At 39.4% G+C, this 18371-nt stretch overlaps 1 protein-coding gene across 1 annotated transcript in view; it reads left to right on the top strand.

Annotated features, from left to right (window-relative positions):
• The window catches only part of SEC14L1 (SEC14-like 1 (S. cerevisiae)), a 39592-nt gene that overhangs the window by 9329 nt on the left and 11892 nt on the right, over window positions 1-18371 (top strand). Inside the window, exons 2-6 of the mRNA XM_009705542.1 lie at window positions 13713-13862; window positions 13953-14084; window positions 16203-16331; window positions 16586-16820; window positions 17569-17678. Coding sequence (XP_009703844.1) covers window positions 13713-13862; window positions 13953-14084; window positions 16203-16331; window positions 16586-16820; window positions 17569-17678 — 756 coding nt within the window. The remainder of the gene's footprint in view (window positions 1-13712; window positions 13863-13952; window positions 14085-16202; window positions 16332-16585; window positions 16821-17568; window positions 17679-18371) is intronic.

The following is an 18371-nucleotide window of genomic DNA, read 5'->3' as shown; positions in this document are numbered from 1 at the left end:
TCTGGAGCCAAGTGAACTCTCTGTCATGACACCCTCCAGCAGGAGTTTGTGCTTCGTGACATGCTCTGTCAAGAGATGTATCCTTTATCTAGAGCCTGGCTCCTGCTTGCTCAGCTTCACACCACCTGCTCCTTGTGGTGGAAGCAGCAGTAAAACCCTACTCAATTCTTCCTGTTGCCTGCCATGTCAGATCTGTAAGATGTCTCCCTCAGTTTTTAAATTTTTCTTTTTCATGGTGATGAGTCTCAGACTGTTTAATAGTCTATGATTCCATGTGAGGAACCACTGTTGTTCTGTACTGTTGATCTTCCACCAGCAATTTCTAACCTTTTTGAGGATCTCCTGGTACATCAGACATGTATGTAAGGTTAAGGGGTTTTTTTTAATGTTACATTTAACTTCCTAACTTGAGGTAAGTTGTCTGCAGGCCCCAGACTGTATCATGCCACATTTTGATGACATCCCATTGACATTAGTGAATTGTAAAGATTTAATTGATATGCTTAATAGAGTACTGCTGCTGTCTACCTGGAAGCTGATATTTTGCTGGTCCAAAAACCAACCGAGACCTTTGTGGTCGAGTCATGCTACTTATCTTGAATTATACCCTTTTGGCAAAGCTTTGTTTACTGTCCTGATTATATTCTTGGTAGAGTGAAATCACGCTTGCAGGGCTTAGAGGGCAGTTGCCTGTGGGCCAAATGAAAACCTGGTGGGTGCAGTCTGAGACAATGAAGTCAAACCCGTTTCACTGAACATTTGTGGGGGGAGTTGATCTGGGTGGAGATCAGGAGATTTTGCTCTTTGTGGTAGTACAAGTCTTTAACCTTTCAGACAATGGTTTAATAGTGAATTCTGAGCCTACACTGTAGCAATGCTGTAGTCATCCTTTCCTCTCCCACTCATAAATTAGATTTTGTCTATACAGTAATAATTTTATTTAAAATACCCTAACATATTCCAGATGTTAAACATGTTTTAACAGACACCTGCTTATTGAAAGTGTTTCTGATTCTAAGACCAAAAAAGTGACGAATACCAATTGTAGGACTCATCATAAAAGTGAGACTCAAGCATGGAATAGTAGAGCAGTAAGGAATATTTGACTGTTCCAAAAATAGATCCTCGGTGGACACAGTAGGATTGCGGCTGAATTTTAAAGTAAAACTGACTGCAGAGGAACCAGACATGCAATTTTGCTAACTGGAGAGTAATGGGGAAGCTAAGTACCACATTCTGCTTTCAGTGTGACAGTATCCTGTGCATTCATGAGATGCATGTTGGCAATGCAGAAACATAGTTGTCATTGTTCAGCTGCTGTAAGACAAGTAATGGTTATTTACAAGCAAAGGTAAGACATGCTTAGTGGTTTACAGTCATTTTGATATGTGTGTCTTAAAAATTTCAAAGATAGATATGTTCCTGTGTTGTGTGAAGGTTTATGTATTGCCATTGTTGCAGAGAAATAGGAAGTGCTTGAGAATAGCTCACATTCCCCAGTAATCACATGTCGGTCTGCAAGCATTTAAGCTTTCACTGGCCTGTTGCCAGCCTTTTACTGTGATGCTCTTTTGGAGGTCAGCCTCTTCTCCATTGTACTTTAACCTTGAGCCGGAACAGTCATGTCCTGTGCGATTGGGGTCAATCTTCCTATCCTAGAAACTACTGAAGTTGACTGTAATTGCAGGGCACATTCTGTCAAAGTGCTGTGCGCAGAGCTACGTGGCTTCTGGGCCAGAACTGATTTCCATCAGTCTTGCTTGGAACACAGGCAGAGCAAACACTCATTTTCTCTGTAGAATAGTTTTTCATGTGCATTTAATATAAGCAAGTTAAAGTGAAATTGCAAGTCAATCTGATACTGCTGTTTCCCCCACTAAGTCAGCTAAGGTCTGTGTATACAGAAGAGCAACTTATAGCAGCATGGCAGTGAAGTCTGTCCTCGATGTTCCACATTCAACCTAGACCAGAGCAATGTCTGTTGCTTTTTTTTTTCTAACTAGTGATTCAGTATTGGTCTCCCAGTCACAAGCCAGCCTAACCTGAGCGATCAGACTTTCCCAGCTTACTCCAAAGGAAAGGGAGATTAAAAGTACTTGATTTACACTCAGCGAGTTTGAGTTTTCTATCCTTAATCTTTTTTTTTTTTCTTAAGGGAAGAGGGGTACTGTCCAACTCTGTTTTAGCTTCTCATTTTGGAGATTCATGTCTCAAGACTCTGCAGAGGCTGCAACTGAAGCTAGCCTCGCTTACTCTTTAGTGGAGTGGCACTATGCCTTGGGCTCTTTCGGGCTCTTGGACTTCCTGAAGGGAGGAAGAGAATCAATGATCCTCTTGTGAGTGTCTGGGAGGCAAGCAGGTGTAACTCTTATACTGGCTATTCACTTTCTCCTCAAATCCCACTCTGGTCATTCATTTGTTCTCTGAAGATGGACATTTGGGCTCCCATGCAAGTATTACACAGTTCCAGGTGTGCAAATTTATTTAAGCAGACCACACATGACTTGTATCTCTTTTAAAGAAACCACTCTTCCTTCAGTTAAAGTACTGTTGAGACATGCCTGTGGTTATCAAAAATCATCTTTTACAGATAAGAGATGGAATGTTAGCCCTGGTCTTCAGGCCAGATTGTTTATCCCTGAATTGTTTTGCCTGCTGAATCAGGATACCTGTTACCACCAAAAGTTTGAATAAAGTTGTATTAAATCATTGAAGAGTTTCCTTTTTATCTGGGAGAAGATTGGGTCTCTGCATGTAGCAAAATGGTTCTTAGGTGGTTAAGAGCCAGTGCCCTTCGAGTTTCATTACATGCAGCTGTAGGCAACAATCAGGCCACTATAATTTTGCTAGTAAAGCTTCTCTATGTGACCATTTTTCTGAAATGAAAGTACCCAGCTATTGAATAGTATCCATGCAGGAAGGGTACACTGAGGGGGTAAAGTAGTGATCTGTATAGAAAGAGCCTACGTGGGTGGCTTGACTGGTCATATCCCTTGTGAGAATAGAGGTTTCTGTGTCTGGCTGTTTCTTCGGTGCAAGAAAGCAGAGGCTCTTTGCTCAGACTGGTAAGTTGGTTACCGCAGTTGCATAACTCAACAGTGAATTACCAGTAAAATTCCACTTATCTGGAAGATTGCTTCATAACCTGTTCTGAACCTCCTGCTTTATTTATAAGATCTAAATTGTTTTAATGAAATATTAAAATATTAAAGTAACTTTATTCATACTTGAGAACACTGGTTGCTGAAGCAGAGATTCCACGAGCTCTGTAGCGTACGTGTTTATACTCCGATACAGAGGAAGTTTGCCTCAGACCTTCTTGTCCCCAGTAACTCCTTGCTCCTGCTTTTTGCATCGTCTTCTATCACCTACCTTGCTGTTGGTTTTGGGCAGCCTGAAGCAAATACGCTATGCTTTTTTTTAGTATAACTCAAACTTGTCAGAAATGCTTTATGAGTATATATTATCAAGTATTTTCTTGGATAAGCTTAGAGTTTTACTGATACTTAGTTGTAGGTGCTATCTAAATGGAACATCTCTTCAGTAAGCTGCCTGTAAAATCTTCTTGATTTCTGGTTTGCATGGTAGTAGAAAAATGAGCACTTCCTTGGTTCAGATAATGCTTCACAAAGAATGGAAACTAAAACTCTGAAATGTGTGTAAACTTTTTAATTACTACAAGGAAAAGGGATTTTTTTTTTTCTGAAATTGTTACTATCTTCTTGAGGTTGGATTTTATGTCTTCTATAACTTTTAATAGCAGTAAAAGATAATTAGTTCTAAATCCTGTTAATGAAAGTGATACTAATGTGCATCATCCTATCTAGTCAATGCATACTTAGCATGAATTTCTCCAAAACATTCTCTGCGACAGCTGCCTAGAGGTGTACTTGTTGCAAACAGTATCCTGTGATTGACAGCTAAGATAATATCCCAAAGTGCACGTGGTTCGGAGTGATGTTTTCTGTGGTAAGGGTATTTTGGTTTCAGTAGGCCTCTTGATGCTGTCCCTGCATGATGGCCTCAAAGGGAAGAAGTTGAAGCAAGAGGAAGACGAATGTATTTTTAAGATGGGTACCAAAGCTTTAGAATATGGTGCAGATGCTGTGATGAGATTGCTTGAAGATCTGTCCAGTTTCAGTGACTGCTTTTACAAGTGCCCTGGATGATATAATGAACAGTATGCTTGCCAAGTTTTCAGGCGTATTTGTAAGTGCATTACACCTCACAGGGACTCAAAGCTCGTTTACAAGAGCTAGCCTGCAGGGTAGCTACTAGGGCTGTTTAAAATGCCAAACTGTACATTTGGTCTGTATTTGGAATGTACTTAAAGCCAATAGCGATCAACACTGTAACCATGGAAATGCTGCCTGAACTAAAGAGATGAACAGAAATGCCGGTATTTGTGTGTTAGTGCTGTTACATTCACTTGAAAGTGCTTTGTAGCAGTGTTAACCCGTGAAAGGTCCCGTTGTCAGAAATCCAGGGTGATGTGTTGTGTAAGCAGCACTCTAACGGCAAGCTGTTAAGCATACGATTTAATTATAATACCATTTCAGTCGTATTTCATGATTTTTGTGATTGGTGGTGTGTACAAGCTATTGTTTGTACATTTGCGTGAAATGTAACATGAAGCTGTTCCCTTTACGCTGCAGGAGACTTCAAAGAGATTAAAATAGGTGTGAGGTAGCCTGGACTGTGTCTGCAGAGCTGCATGGAGATAAGCGTTGATACTTCCTGTTACGTGTAACAGAGCTTTGTTCCTTCTCAAAAGCCACAGGGTCTCTGTTGTGAAAGGTTGTTTTGTTTCCCCTGTGTACATCCCCTACTTATTTTGGGTGACTGGTGCTAAGCACTGTTTGGAGTGACAGTGATCCAGAAGCAAACTAAAAATTGTCTCTAAATGTTTATGGTCTCAGCTAGAGTGAGTAACTTGAGCTAGAGCACAAGAATAGCCTCTGCGCTGTTTCCTGACTCCAGAGAGATTTTTAATTTATTGAATTAAAGCTCTTCATACAACATTACGAAGTAGCTATTGAATTTGAGTTTAGTCTGTATACTGGGTTATTTTGTAATGGTTGTGGGCAATTTCCTCACTGCTTTCAGACACTTTCTGTTTCAGCAATTTGCAGAATGGATGTGAAGGTCAGGAGCTTTCTTGCTATGTTTCTAGGATTTGAGCAGCAAATTGCTGTGCCTGCTTTGCATGGGGCAGGCCTGTTTAACCTATTTGGTAGAACAAATAGGTATTGTTTAGTCTGTGGTGACATCCACAAGATTACTTCAACAGGTTTTCATGAGCTCTGTTCATACCATCTAGGAGTAGGGTATATTTGAAATGTGTGAGAAACATAACTGGATACTTGCTTAACTTCAAAGTACTGTGGGCTTCTAGTACAGCTAAATGTAAAAACGGGCAGAACAGTCTTGCTTTTCATACAAAGTATTGAAGTGTAAGGCTTTATATAGTTAAGGGGTGAATTTAAATGTATTGGAATAAATCTCTCTCCTCATCTTCCCTTCGTCTTTCTGTGTGGACATTTGCAAAGCACCACTGGGTCATTCATAGCAGTGTAGGGTCTGAAATCCCTTTCAATGAAACCTGACTAAATCAAGAGGACCCCTTTAAACAAGTATGAGCGTCAAAAGAAGACAAGGAGGAGTAGGGATTATGCTCTCCTGCACGCCTAATAAAGTCTTTTCTTTCACACGGAACTCGAGTGACCGAGGAGCTGTCAGTGGCAAGAATTTAATGGCTTTGGTGAATGCCAGGGAAAGAAATGTTTTCTTGTCCAGCTCTGCTTATAGTTGGTTTTGTTTCCCTCAACTCCTGGTTTCCTGGAGAATTTCTTAGGAATCCCATTTCCATTCCACAGAAGGAGAGGTGAGCTGAGAAAGCTCAATTTACTGGCTTGGCTCGCTTTCAAATCCTTTTCTAGAGACAAGGATACTGTAAACAGTGAGTCATCTTAGCACTTCATACTCTGACAAGATCAAGTGAAGCTCTGGTGATGTTAATGAAATGGTTTCTGTAGTGACCTTCAGTGTTTGTAGGGCTGTATGGGCTGCTTAGAGCATAGGTGATTTAACACCTGTGGTTGTTTGATGCACAGGGAGTACTTTGAGACCTGTGCAGGATCCAGTAATGTCCATGTGGTCATGACTGATTCAGTGTGTTAGCCTCTGAGTGAGTTGGGCCCTTGATCTTCTGAATATGAGACATAGACATGGGCTATAAATTTGAGCACCATTTCAGTGTAATATCATAAATACAACATTATAAGAATCTGAATAACATGCTGCAGTAAGTTCTTGAACCACTGACAGTTTTTCTTTCCAGATACTCTGCCTGAAAGCTCTGTTCACCGCATTGGAGAACATCTGAGATTGTTTTTCAAGCTTGCTTCTCTCACTGTTTGAGAAATTAATTAGCCTTCAATTAGAATTCATGAACAGAATCTGTGCAGAGTAGATTCTTGTTAGTACTTGTCCATAATTTGTGTAATAATGTGTATTTGTGTGGTCTATATTGAGAAAAAAGCCCACAAAAAATTAGAACTTCAAGAACTAAAAAGCCATTGCAGTTCAAGGATTTGATGCATAATTATATAAAACTTTAACAGCCCCCTTTATGAAAATTTTTACTAACTCCATCGTTATGAAACTTTAAAGCTGGGATGTATTCCTATAAAGTAGAAGCAGTTAGACCATTTTGGGCAATTAGTTGGGAATGCTTTGCTTGGGTAAACTGTATGTGAACAGTGCAGGCACTTGTTCTCAGTGCTGTGAGCTTACACTCTTAATACACTAGTGATCCTTTAATCGGAAAACCTTAGGTCAATAGCACTTTTTACATTTGTGTAGTAAACAAGAACTTTTTAGCCTCTAAAATGAAACAGAGTGTCTCACTGATACTGACTTGTCTTAGTGATTTTTCTGTGTAACTTAGAGAAGGGTTGTTTATTTTATTGTGGATAGACTTAATGATCATCATTAATACTTCAGAGACCAAGTTTTGTCTTGTCTTTACCCTCTGTTCCCTGATACAGTATATCCTGTTCCTGAGTGACTTGTGCTCCAACAGGGTAAAATGCTTCCAAACTGTAATGGAGGGAGGATAGAAGAGTGACAAAGTAAAAGAAGATCAGGATGCAGTTGCCAGTGTAGTAAAGTGTGATAGGGAGAAAGGAGAGGAGGAGTGCAGTTTTTTGCCTATAGTTTGGGGTAAGGGGCTACTTGCGTTTGCCAGGTGAATGTCAGTTGATTCTCATTGTAGGAGATTGACCGGAATACATCCCACCACTCGATGCAGCTCTCCCCTCAGAGCCATCTGCACGGCTGTCAGATTGAATGTTCTGCCAGTTCTTCTCTGCTATTCACACCCTTCAAGTAGAGCTCCATTTGTAAAGGCTGGATTTTCTGCTTTTCAGTGAAATTCTGCTCTTCATAGTGTGGAAGAGTGTTTCCTGTTCCAACATCAACGTATTAAGAAGAAAGTGTATTCAAATGCAGGGAGCATCGGGATTTAGTTTCTCTTTCTAACAAAACAAGATGGAACACAGACTTCCTTTTTAATGGATGGTTGCTGTGTGCTTAATTTGTCTTGATTCTTAAAATCTTTGAAGTAGCTCTTGTTCAGGTGAAGGATAATTTTTAATTCAAAGGGCTTCCACACAAGGTATTCCTGATGTACTTTCTCATTGCTTAAATCCAGTTCTGTAATAAGTTGTTATGCAAACGTTTTGTTTGATCTTGCTGTGATAGCCAGCAGGTTAACCATTGGTGAATCTTGCTGGAAAAGTTTTGGAGGAGCTTAGTGTGTTCTAGTTCTAATTTGAACCTTTTAAACACTTTTGAAGTAGAAATTGCAATGGAAGGTATAAACTCTTTTTTTTTTTTTACCCTGTTTTAAGATGTCATGTTCTCTACACTGTTAAGAAAAGTAGTAGGGAAGGTCTCTTGCATCTAATACCCACTTTTACAAATACCAACTGTGCCGGTGGGTTATCATCCCAGTACATTGAAAATCTGACTAATCGTATCTTAATGGCATAGACTGGGCCAAGATTTAGAGACAAGTCAAAAATAAGGTTGGTTAAACTACCTCATATTTGTCAAGGACCAGAAATGTGCGTATAGAAAACTTTTGTGTTTCGGATGATATGCAGCCATTCATTCATAGGTCTGAACCTGCCTCTTTCATGCTGGGTGGGTTGTCTGTAGTCCCCACAAGCCTCCCTTGTAGTCTTGTGTAACTAAAGCCTTCTTGGTCTTTTCCAGAGAGAGAGTTCCTGCTACTGACTCACTGCCAAACCTGCCTTTGTTTCCCAGCAATAAGAAAATAACTTCTGTCTTTGTAAATGAGAATATTTAATGAAGTGAAAACACAGTGGAGGGAAAAAAGCCCCACTTAAACCTACTTTGAACAAGGGCTGCTGTGGAGATCCATACCGATGGGAGAAGTTAACTGCTTAACTGGCTTCACAGAGATATTCTTTTCCAAAGAGCCAACTACCTGTATATTAAAGATGTTTTTGCTTTCCCAAGCTGCAGTCCAGTTCATGTCCCGCCTTCCTAGTGCCTGGGAATGCTGCCTTACCAAAAAAGTATTTCTAGAGCCTTTTGAGGTGTATCCGCTCTAACCATCTGCTTTCTTCCACACACGCCCCCGAGCTGATTACTAACACATGAACCAACATCCGTGAGATACGCTGGCACTGAGATACTTCTTTGTAGAAGTATAATGATTTTTAAACATATGTATGTATTATAAGGAGAATGGTAAAGAGCTATGAACAGCAGTATATGGGGGAAGAGAGGATATTTGCTGATTTATGAGAGTTAATCCAGAAATGTTTCTTTCCAAATGCAACTGCCAAGAATTTGAAGCGTCTTGGTTGGCTTCCCGTGAGTCAATGTTTTTCCTATTGATCTACAATGCTCTTAATGCAGGGGAAGGAAGGGGCTATAGTGATATGCAGGAATAAGCAAGCTACTGGAATGCAGCCTGTCAAGCTAGGGCACCATCCTGCTTGAGTGACCCTTCTTGTTTCTTGTGTGTTTATGAATAATTCAGAAATTCCACGTACTCAAAGTGGATAGGGAAGCATGGTGAATGTGTTGGTATGCACTTGCAGATTAGTATCCAAACAGGGTTGGGTATTGCAGGCAGAAATTAAAGTTTGTGTGTGGCACACACGAAGTGCAGTGGATTAGATTCGATTGCTAGGATGCATCTCTTCATGTGTTCTCTTGAGGTGCCCTTGGAGAATGTTGTGCTACTCCTAGAAGGTTACTTCTAGCAGTTTTGATTTGAAAATGTAAGAAAGAAAATAAATCGTCTTAACGGCTTGTTTCATACAATTAAGCTGTTAAGAAAGCACTTGATATGCTTCATATTTCTGAATGGTAACTGAAATTACTTCTTATTTCACCAGGTTAGAAGTTCTGTTTGGAGGATTCAGCTACTGTAAGAATAACAGCACAGTATAAGATTGCTTGCAAGTTTTGTCAGATCTTTTTTCTTCTTTTAAGTATAGAAGTTAGTTTTGAGTCATGTCATGGAAGTACTGAACAATCCCTAGCCTTTAAGGCAGGAGACTGGGAATATATTAATCTGGCCAGAGAAGCTGAGTAGCTTATTTGCATAAATGACTAACTTTCCCCACAGAGTACAGAGCACATACCTATTATCAAGGTATTTTATTAGCCCTAGGCATAGCTTGAGAAGCAAAAAGCCAGAACAGATTCTTTGGTCCTCCTGAAAATTGGATTGAGGTCATACCTAAATGCTGTTCTAAAGGTGGTATTTTGGAAGGATCCCGTTATTGCTGATATTAGAATCCCAAAATCTAAGGGCAGTGGCAGTATGTATAATTCCCTTGGGTATGAAAAATGACTGCAGTGGATTTAAAATAGTCTCACTTTTGAGTTGCTTTCATATCTTTAGACACAGCTGAAATACTAGCAAAGATAAAAGTAAAATAAATTCTGTTATTTTGACTGTAGCCTGAACATGAGTTGCTAAGGGAAGCAGTTGGAAAAGAAGCTTTAATACAGTGCTATTTTGGTTGAAATGATGCTTGTCAATGTTCTTACTCTTAACGTGCATTAAGAAAGTTAAGGGTTTGTATAATGAGCCCCTTAAATTTGAAGTTCAAGCTGTTTCACCATACTGTGTTTTTCTTGATGCACAATGCCAGCTTCTAATGTATCAGAGTACACAAATGTTCCAGAGGCTGGTGGGAAATTGTACAAGTGCATTATTAGGGAACAACAGAATCACAGGCTTAAAATCGTTTTCGTGAAAGGTCTATACATAGATGTCTCTTTTAGCCAAAGAGGCGTTGCGACTTTTCATGTGAAGCCCAACACCAATTGTAGAGGTTTTGAGGATGAGCACGGCTGCGCTTTTTACTTGTGTAACATTTGAGAATCTCCACACGCTGTATGTTTTCAATGTGACAGAAGAAAATGGTAAAATTAAGTAACATCCTTGCAGCATCCTTCTTAGATGCATTTAGTCCTACAGCAACAGCATTTCACTCTTACATTGAGTCCATCAGGATTACTGTAGGTGCTTTGCTTTTGAGGAACTAATTGTCTTTTGTGATTGTATCTATACAGTAAAATTGAAATACTGAGACAAAGGTGTGTAATATCTAATGATTTTATTTGTAAAGAGACATCTATCCTACAGGAAAAATTTGTAGCATTTTATAATATACTCTGCTTTTGTTGGACTGCTAAAGGAATATTGGATAATGCAGTTCAGTTAGCTCAATTCGAGTTTTGCAAACAGGAAATAATTTCTGTTTCAAAACACCTCAATAATACAGCAAAATCCATTCAATTCTATTATTAGAAAAGAAAAAGCAGCGTTTCATCTTTCTTTAATCTTCTCATGCTCTCTTAATAGCTCCAGTCTTGGTGATGCATGTGTTGCTTTGACTTGTGTGTCTCTTACTGTATTGTACCACAAATCACGGGTTTTCTTCCTATGCTTTGTTGGTCCATGGTGAGTTGAGATCTTTCAATGTCCTACGGTCTTTAGCAGCTTTTTCCTGCCGACTCTGCAGTGTGAAAGAACTGTTTGCCACATGGGGAAGACACAGCTGTCCTTAAATCAGATTGACTATTTTGATGTGGCTATGGTTTACTATAATAACTCTTTCTTCAAACAGGGCTGTGCTGAGAAATGATGCATTACACAAACATATTGGCAATGGTACATAAAGAAATAAAACCAGCCTAATTTAAGAGCCTGATAAAATTGGCTGTGAGCAGTTTTCAATACTCTGTGTATGCTCTTTAGGGAGAAAGAATCCTGTGTTGCTGTTAATCTCTTTGCAACCTTCAAGTACTTTGCTGTAAGCACTGAGCTTGCCAACTTTTGGCGGATAATTATTTTGTTCTCTTCCAAACTGAACACGTTCAATTCAGTCTTCTGATTCAGAACAACAAATTCTTCTTGGGCATTTTTTTTTTGCTCACAGTTCAATAAACACTTATGAACAGGTAATGTTGCAATTTGCAAGTGTTCACAGGGCAAATGGGAAGCATTTTGAGGACTAAGGTGAGAAATGCATCGATATGTGTAATGAAGGAGACTTGCGAAGGCTTGGCATAGAGGCTGCTCAGATGGGGAAAATTCATTGTGATCCAAAAGTAAAAATACTTTGAAAATAGTGAGAAAACTTTAGATATCTACTTCCTCTTCTCTCTTGTCCATAAAATAATTATTGTAGCATAAAGTCCTCGAATAAAATAAAAGTATTAAATGAAGCAATCTGAAAACCAGAAGTACTTCTCAATTCTGCTTCTTCTGGAAATCTTTTCATTTTCAGACTTACGACAACATTTAACTACAGTCAATATAGTTAAAATAGGGATTCATTTAGAAAGAATGCTGAGACTTATGCAGGGAGAGGGCTGAGAGATTCTTGAACAACTGTAAAATGTATAGCCTTCTGTCCAGAGGAAGAGCTTCATAAAAGAAGTAAGAAACTTCTTATACCATATTAATGGGACCCATCCTCCATTTCTCTTGGAGCTGTGAAAGGTTTTTCCTTGCTGTTGAGTTACAACACTAATGCTCTGTCACTTCTATTGTGTACCCATCTCTGAACCCAGAAATTGTTTCTATTCTTAATTTAAACAAAACCAGCTGTGCACAGATGAAAAATCTGAAAAAAAAAGTGCCTGTACTCACTCACTATTCGTACTTCTAGTACATTACAGAGGAGCTTTATGAACTCAGGACAATTATGCTGCAAAAATGGTTTAAAAATACGCATGAGGCAAAAAAAGCTGACACTGTTTTAGTGCATTGCACCACTGTCACCATAGTAACACTGCATTCAAACTATGCTTGAATACTGGTAACAAACTAAGTATTTTAATACTTATAAAGGGAGAACTAAAAGACCTTTTCTCTTCCAGTGCTACCATTGCGTGGTTTCTGCAGCTGCTGCTTGTTTTCTTCCAGACCCTCTCCCTGTTGGTGCTGTTTCTGTGCTGCAACCCAACTACAGTCGGAACAGTTAAAATAATCTAAAAGGACAGAGTGGATGTTTTAGTTCTTTTCAAGAATTGTTTCATGTTCTGCTCTCAGATTTACTTTATTTATGTAACTGAAGTTTTCTTCTGCATTGGGACACCTAGCAATTCCTACCTTTTCACCAAAGCCAACTAGGCTCTGATAATAGCAAAAATGAAAGAATTCAGAATGTGGAAAGAAGGCTAAAGAATTAGTTACTTCACTGCTACCCCATGAGGGGAAAAAGCCAAAGAGAAGTGGAGGTACACTAGTGACTATGAAAGAAAAAAAAAATAACAGCTGGGTTGTATTCTCCTGCCACAGTGGTTCTAAAACTAAAATTTAAGAAGTTTACTAATGAGGATAACTCCCACTTTCCTCTTATCTGTTTTACTGATCCCAGATTCTTAACTAACCTTTCTGAGTGTGATTTAATACCATCTTCTCTGTGCATGTCAAGTATTTAAGAGATGAACCTATTTACATGACTATATTCTTTAAACAGAATCAATGTTATTTCTAGCTCTGCATTATTGCAAAAAGTTTAAATTTTCAGAAGTATGAAATGGCCTCATTGTATTGGAAAGGCTTACTGTATGTTGTTGGACAAAACTGTAAGCTGATAAACTGCCGTGGAATCGTTATGAATACTCTGTGCGCAGGGAGGTTGAGAGGTCTGTTAGCTTGAGAAATAGGTTTTGAAATGTTTTTATTAGACCTTTGGGAACTGTATGGAAAACCTTCTAGACAGCTTGGTGAAACATTGATAATTAGCAGTGGATTTTTTTAATCCAACACAATTGTTTTGTCTTGTGGTATTTTAGAACTGGAAGGTCTTATTTTCCTGTTCTTGTTGACAAGAGGATTGTTATTGTATGAAATGAACAATTTCCTTTTTGGAGGGAGGGGAGGAATGGGGTATTTTGTGTGTGTTAAAAATGGTTTTACCTGGAAAGGGCTATACTAGGAATGTATTAATAAATGGGTTGTTTGGAACACACTGTGACCTTTTTTTAGCTATGGTGTGGACTCCAGGAAGACTCAGTCCTTTCTACAAAAGGTCTGAAGGGCATTGTGCCTTCAAATGCTGGTGATGTCAACCAAGTAACCTTATGCACACCCTCAGGAATTAATTGTGATGATCTTTTGTTTTCTTCTCTTTCCATCTTTATAGGCATATGAAAGAAGGTTTCCTACGTGTCCTCTGATCCCTATGTTTGTAGCCAGTGACACTGTAAACGAATACAAGAGCGAGGATGAAGCTATCCATGTGATTGAACGGCGCTGTAAGCTGGATATAGATGCACCACGGCTATTGAAAAAGGTGATTAGGTTTGAAGTGCCTCTTTAATACTTTTGGGTATTCTCTCACATGAGTATTGTATCTTAATGGAATTTCTTTCACCTTCCTCAGATTGCAGGAGTGGATTATGTCTACTTTGTCCAGAAGAATTCTTTGAACAGACGAGAAAGGACTTTGCATATAGAAGCCTACAATGAAACCTTCTCTAATAGAGTCATTATTAACGAACATTGCTGTTACACAGTGAGTAACAGGCTCTTAGTGGTGCTACAGATGGAGCTAAGTCAGTGTTTAGATTTCAGGACTCATAAACAGAAGTTGGGTTGTTCTTGGCTTTTGCCTTGCAAGAAAAAAATTACCAACACACCGCCATGAGTGATAATTGTTGTTAGTGTTAAACGTTAACACGCTTGCTTGGAGAACTGAAACAAGTTTGGCACCCTCTTGCTCGAGCATCTTCTCGGAGAGCAGAACCCAAGATAATTTGCTGTGTTTGACAGCTCTGTTTAGGCATATCTGTGGTCTGTAATAGCAGTGTGGGACTCGGTGAGGCTGATGACACCCTGACGGAACTGTTAAAGGAAAGTTCAACATAGCTTATTTGCCTTCTGCTCAGCTCAGACAAATGTTCATTGAGTCAGTTATGTTTTAACCTAATTCTTTCCATTGTTCTTGGTCTTCACTGCAGACCTTTTCTGATACAAAGGAGTCTGGTGGCATGCTTACTGCTATGCTCTGGTCCTGTGTTTTTCTGAATGGCTTAGCCGATACTCATAGGCTCATACAACACCCGTGTGTAGCAGTAAAACTTTAAATTGATGTTAAAGGTCAAATCAAAGCTAGCAGATGTAACTGACTTACTGTATTGCAGCATTCTTTTTACATGCAGCTGATAATGTTTCCTGTTGTATGTAGAACCATGGTTAAAAGGTCACTGGATGTCAAATTCGCTGGACACTATCTGATTATTTTTCATTATTATTTCTGCAATTATTTCTAAGGTATATGTAAAAATACTTTTCCACCTGCACTTTTTCTGTGAAAACTCTGGTTAAACAGAGCAAATGCTACACAGAAAAGTGCATGTGGTAAATATGTGCAAAACACAACACTTCTCCTTGCCCTTGCTCTGCTTGATCAAGAAATTTGTAGGCAAATACACAACTGGAATTTTAATTCAAGAATAAATAGTTTTTAAAAGTTCATTCTTATTAAAGTTATTTTATAATTGAATTGATGAAAGGACAGAAAGATTCTCAAATGTTGTTATTATGATTTGTACTTACCTAGGCTGTACAAGCTATTCTTGTACTCTCCATTCTCTATTGCAGAAGAAGCAAATGAAGGGAAATTTTTTTTTTTCTGTAGTTGTCTCTTTATACAGTGTTCATACTGTTCCCAGTCAATGTTAGCATGTTTTGAGGGGGAGGGGAAGCTTAAGGCATCAGGACAGTTGTCTGCTCAGAAATCCAGCCTTCTGTGATGTTTGTATAACTACAAATTCAGAGCCCAGCCTGGAAATTCCTTAGACAAGTCTTTTATTTATTTTTTTTTTTAGCTGAGGAGAGCTTAGAGAACAGCTTTCCTTCAGAGTATCATCATCAATCATAGAATCATTTAGGCTGGAAAGATCAAGTCCTACTGTGAGTAGTAACATCTCTGCCTCAGGATCATCTCCTGGCAAACTAAGATAGAAACTAAGAAGAAAGTTGGGAGTGCTCTAAGATAGCTTATTCAACTGTCAACCGAATGAGAATTTTACGCCTCTGTCTGTAGCGTTAGCATAAGAGAACAAAGTAAAATAGTTTTCGGTCTACAAAATACTGAGATACTTCATAGGTCAATGAGGGAACAATCTATTGCAGGATGTCTGTTGCAAACATGTCTAGACTACAGCACTTGGAAATGCTTACATGGTACTTGCTGAAGTCCTCAAGCTGGCGGCCTTGGTCTATCAGTCTAACCTGCAGCAGCAGAAAGTTCACTGTGGAGTGTTCTACCCTGTTCCACAGATGCTGCAGGCACAGCCCATACGTAGAATGAGATAGTGTTAATTGTATAAACGTGCTAAGCTTTTGGCTCGTGGCTGGTGCACTAGTATTTCTCCACCCTCCCCTTTCTTGTTAAGAAAAAAAATGTGCTGTGCTACCCATGGAACTATAGGAGGGCTTCTCAGCTTTTTGTTCTTTAGTGTTACCTTTTCTGAACTGTGTTTTGCAAATGAAGCAGAAGACTGCAAATTCCACTTGAATGTTTTTGACTATGTGAACCTGTAAAACAGGAAACAGTCATTTCAAATACTGTGAGGAAAAAAAATACTAAATGGGTAACTAAGCTGTATGACCTTCTTTTAACTGCTAGGTTCATCCTGACAATGAAGACTGGACCTGTTTTGAACAGTCAGCAAGTCTGGATATAAAATCTTTTTTTGGTTTTGAAAGCACAGTGGAAAAGATTGCCATGAAGCAATACACCAGCAATATTAAAAAGGTGAGCTTACAGTCATGAAGGAGGTGCCTGGCTCCAAGTCACCAAAAGACAATGTAGCTGCTGCTAAGTAACAGGCTGCTCTACTCAAAAAGCTGGGATGTTTACTCTTTAGCTTGGGGCAGCATGCGTGTGTAGGTCTGTATTTTCAAGTGGAATCTTTAGAGAGGTCTGGGCACTTAATGGGTTTTCAGCCCAATCCTTTCTGTGTCTAAATGGGTGGTTTTAGTAGCTGAAGTAAACTTTCCTTTTTGAAGGGAAAGGAAATAATAGAATACTACCTGAAGCAGCTGGAGGAAGAAGGAATAACTTTTGTTCCCCGTTGGACTCCTCCTGTTGCATGTAAATTGGAGAGCAGTACGTCCCACACAAGACGACCAGTTTCACCTGCTATTAATATACCAGACTCTGCTACAAAGGAGGGCTTGAACAATAAGGAGATCCTCAACACCTCAAGCAGCCCCTCGGAGCCCGCAGCAGGAACACCTGATGGTATGGTGGTCTGACTTGTTTTAGTGGGATTCTTTGTACTGTAGAGGCTCTCAGCACTGTGCCGCTTCTCACAGACAGCTGTAAATCTTCACATTGTCTCTTTGTTTGGTAACATACAATGTTAAGGTGCAGGCTTGCAAAGCAGTACCACATGGGATAGCTTGGATAGCTGTTATGGGCTAATCGTTTTAGTAAATGAAGATCAGATATGAGTGGAAAAACTCTTCACTTTGCTGTTCATTAGATTGCAAATAAATGGCCTACGCATCTTACCCTGAAATTTGGGGATGCGTATAACTATAGGAGTAATGGGGAGGCAAGGGCTGAAGCTTCCCTGGACACATTCTTCTGTTGTATCTTCCTTCCCCTGGTAATACGTGAATTTGGGAAAATTCTTGTACTGGGAGATTTAGATCAAAGCTTCTCTAAGTATTTCCAGAAGAAGCAAGTCCTATGGTGCTGTGGATTGACAAATCTGAATATACTGGCAAAATGTTTTTAAAAACATCTAGTTTTACTCCTTTCTTAGTTGCAGAAGGAGAATGAATCTTCTTGGCTTACCATTAAGGTGATTGTGTATGTTGCCTTGCCCATCTTTTCATTGATTCAAAGAAACTTGATTCAATTCTGATAGTACAGAACATAGAGCAGCTGCTTCTCTGCTTCAGTTATCAGCATGTAAGATCATTTGCTTACTTTGACTAGGTCAGTTCAGGACCACTCTAATCACATGTGCATCTCCTTTTAGACAAACTAGACGCAGACTACATCAAGCGGTATCTGGGTGACTTGACACCGATGCAGGAAAGCTGCCTCATTCGACTGAGACAGTGGCTCCAGGAGACGCACAAAGGCAAAGTAAGTGAACTGTTGCTCTCTTGTGGCTCTGTCTCAGGATGTGTGATACATAAGGTGGACCTGAGGTAACGTCATGCCACACCTCCTGTGGCTGACTGTTCCTGTTAAGTAGCCCTCCATGACCAAAACCTGAATTAAGTCTACACAGTGGCAATAGAAGAAGTTCATTGTGACTGTCTAGCTGACTTTGCCAGTTGAGGTGCTTAAATGATTAGTGTAACTGCCTCTCAGAATGTCAGTAAACCAGCACAGGGAATAACATCAGTTTTCTAAGTCTGCCTGGTTCTACAATAACCTTATTTTTGTGTTTGTTTTTGGCCAAACATCATCGTATTCTCTCATCTGTGTCCCCAAGTGCAGTACTGAAAGGGAAGCAGTGCAGCCAGTTAAATCACCAATAAATAGAAAGGCAGGGGGTTTTCCAGTGGCTTGTGATTTGCGTGTATGTCTCAGCTTCCTTTTACTTAGCAATGAAACACAGTCCGTGTGTTTTTTGTCCCTAGATCCATTTAAATTGGACTGTCTTGGTATGGTCATATGGGTGTAAACGATTACATTAGAGTTCATGAAATTTTTGTATCCCTTGTATGGAGGTAGCTGCGGTACCTGACAGGGCTCATGTTTTTGTTGCAGACAAAGTCGGATTTGCTTGAATAACTTCCAGTGTTAACATACCATCCTCTTGCATTGGTG

This window comes from Cariama cristata, unplaced genomic scaffold (genome assembly GCF_000690535.1).
Source record: "Cariama cristata isolate BGI_N322 unplaced genomic scaffold, ASM69053v1 scaffold8560, whole genome shotgun sequence".
Lineage (NCBI taxonomy): Eukaryota > Metazoa > Chordata > Aves > Cariamiformes > Cariamidae > Cariama > Cariama cristata.
This window is presented reverse-complemented; position numbering and strand designations above follow the sequence as displayed.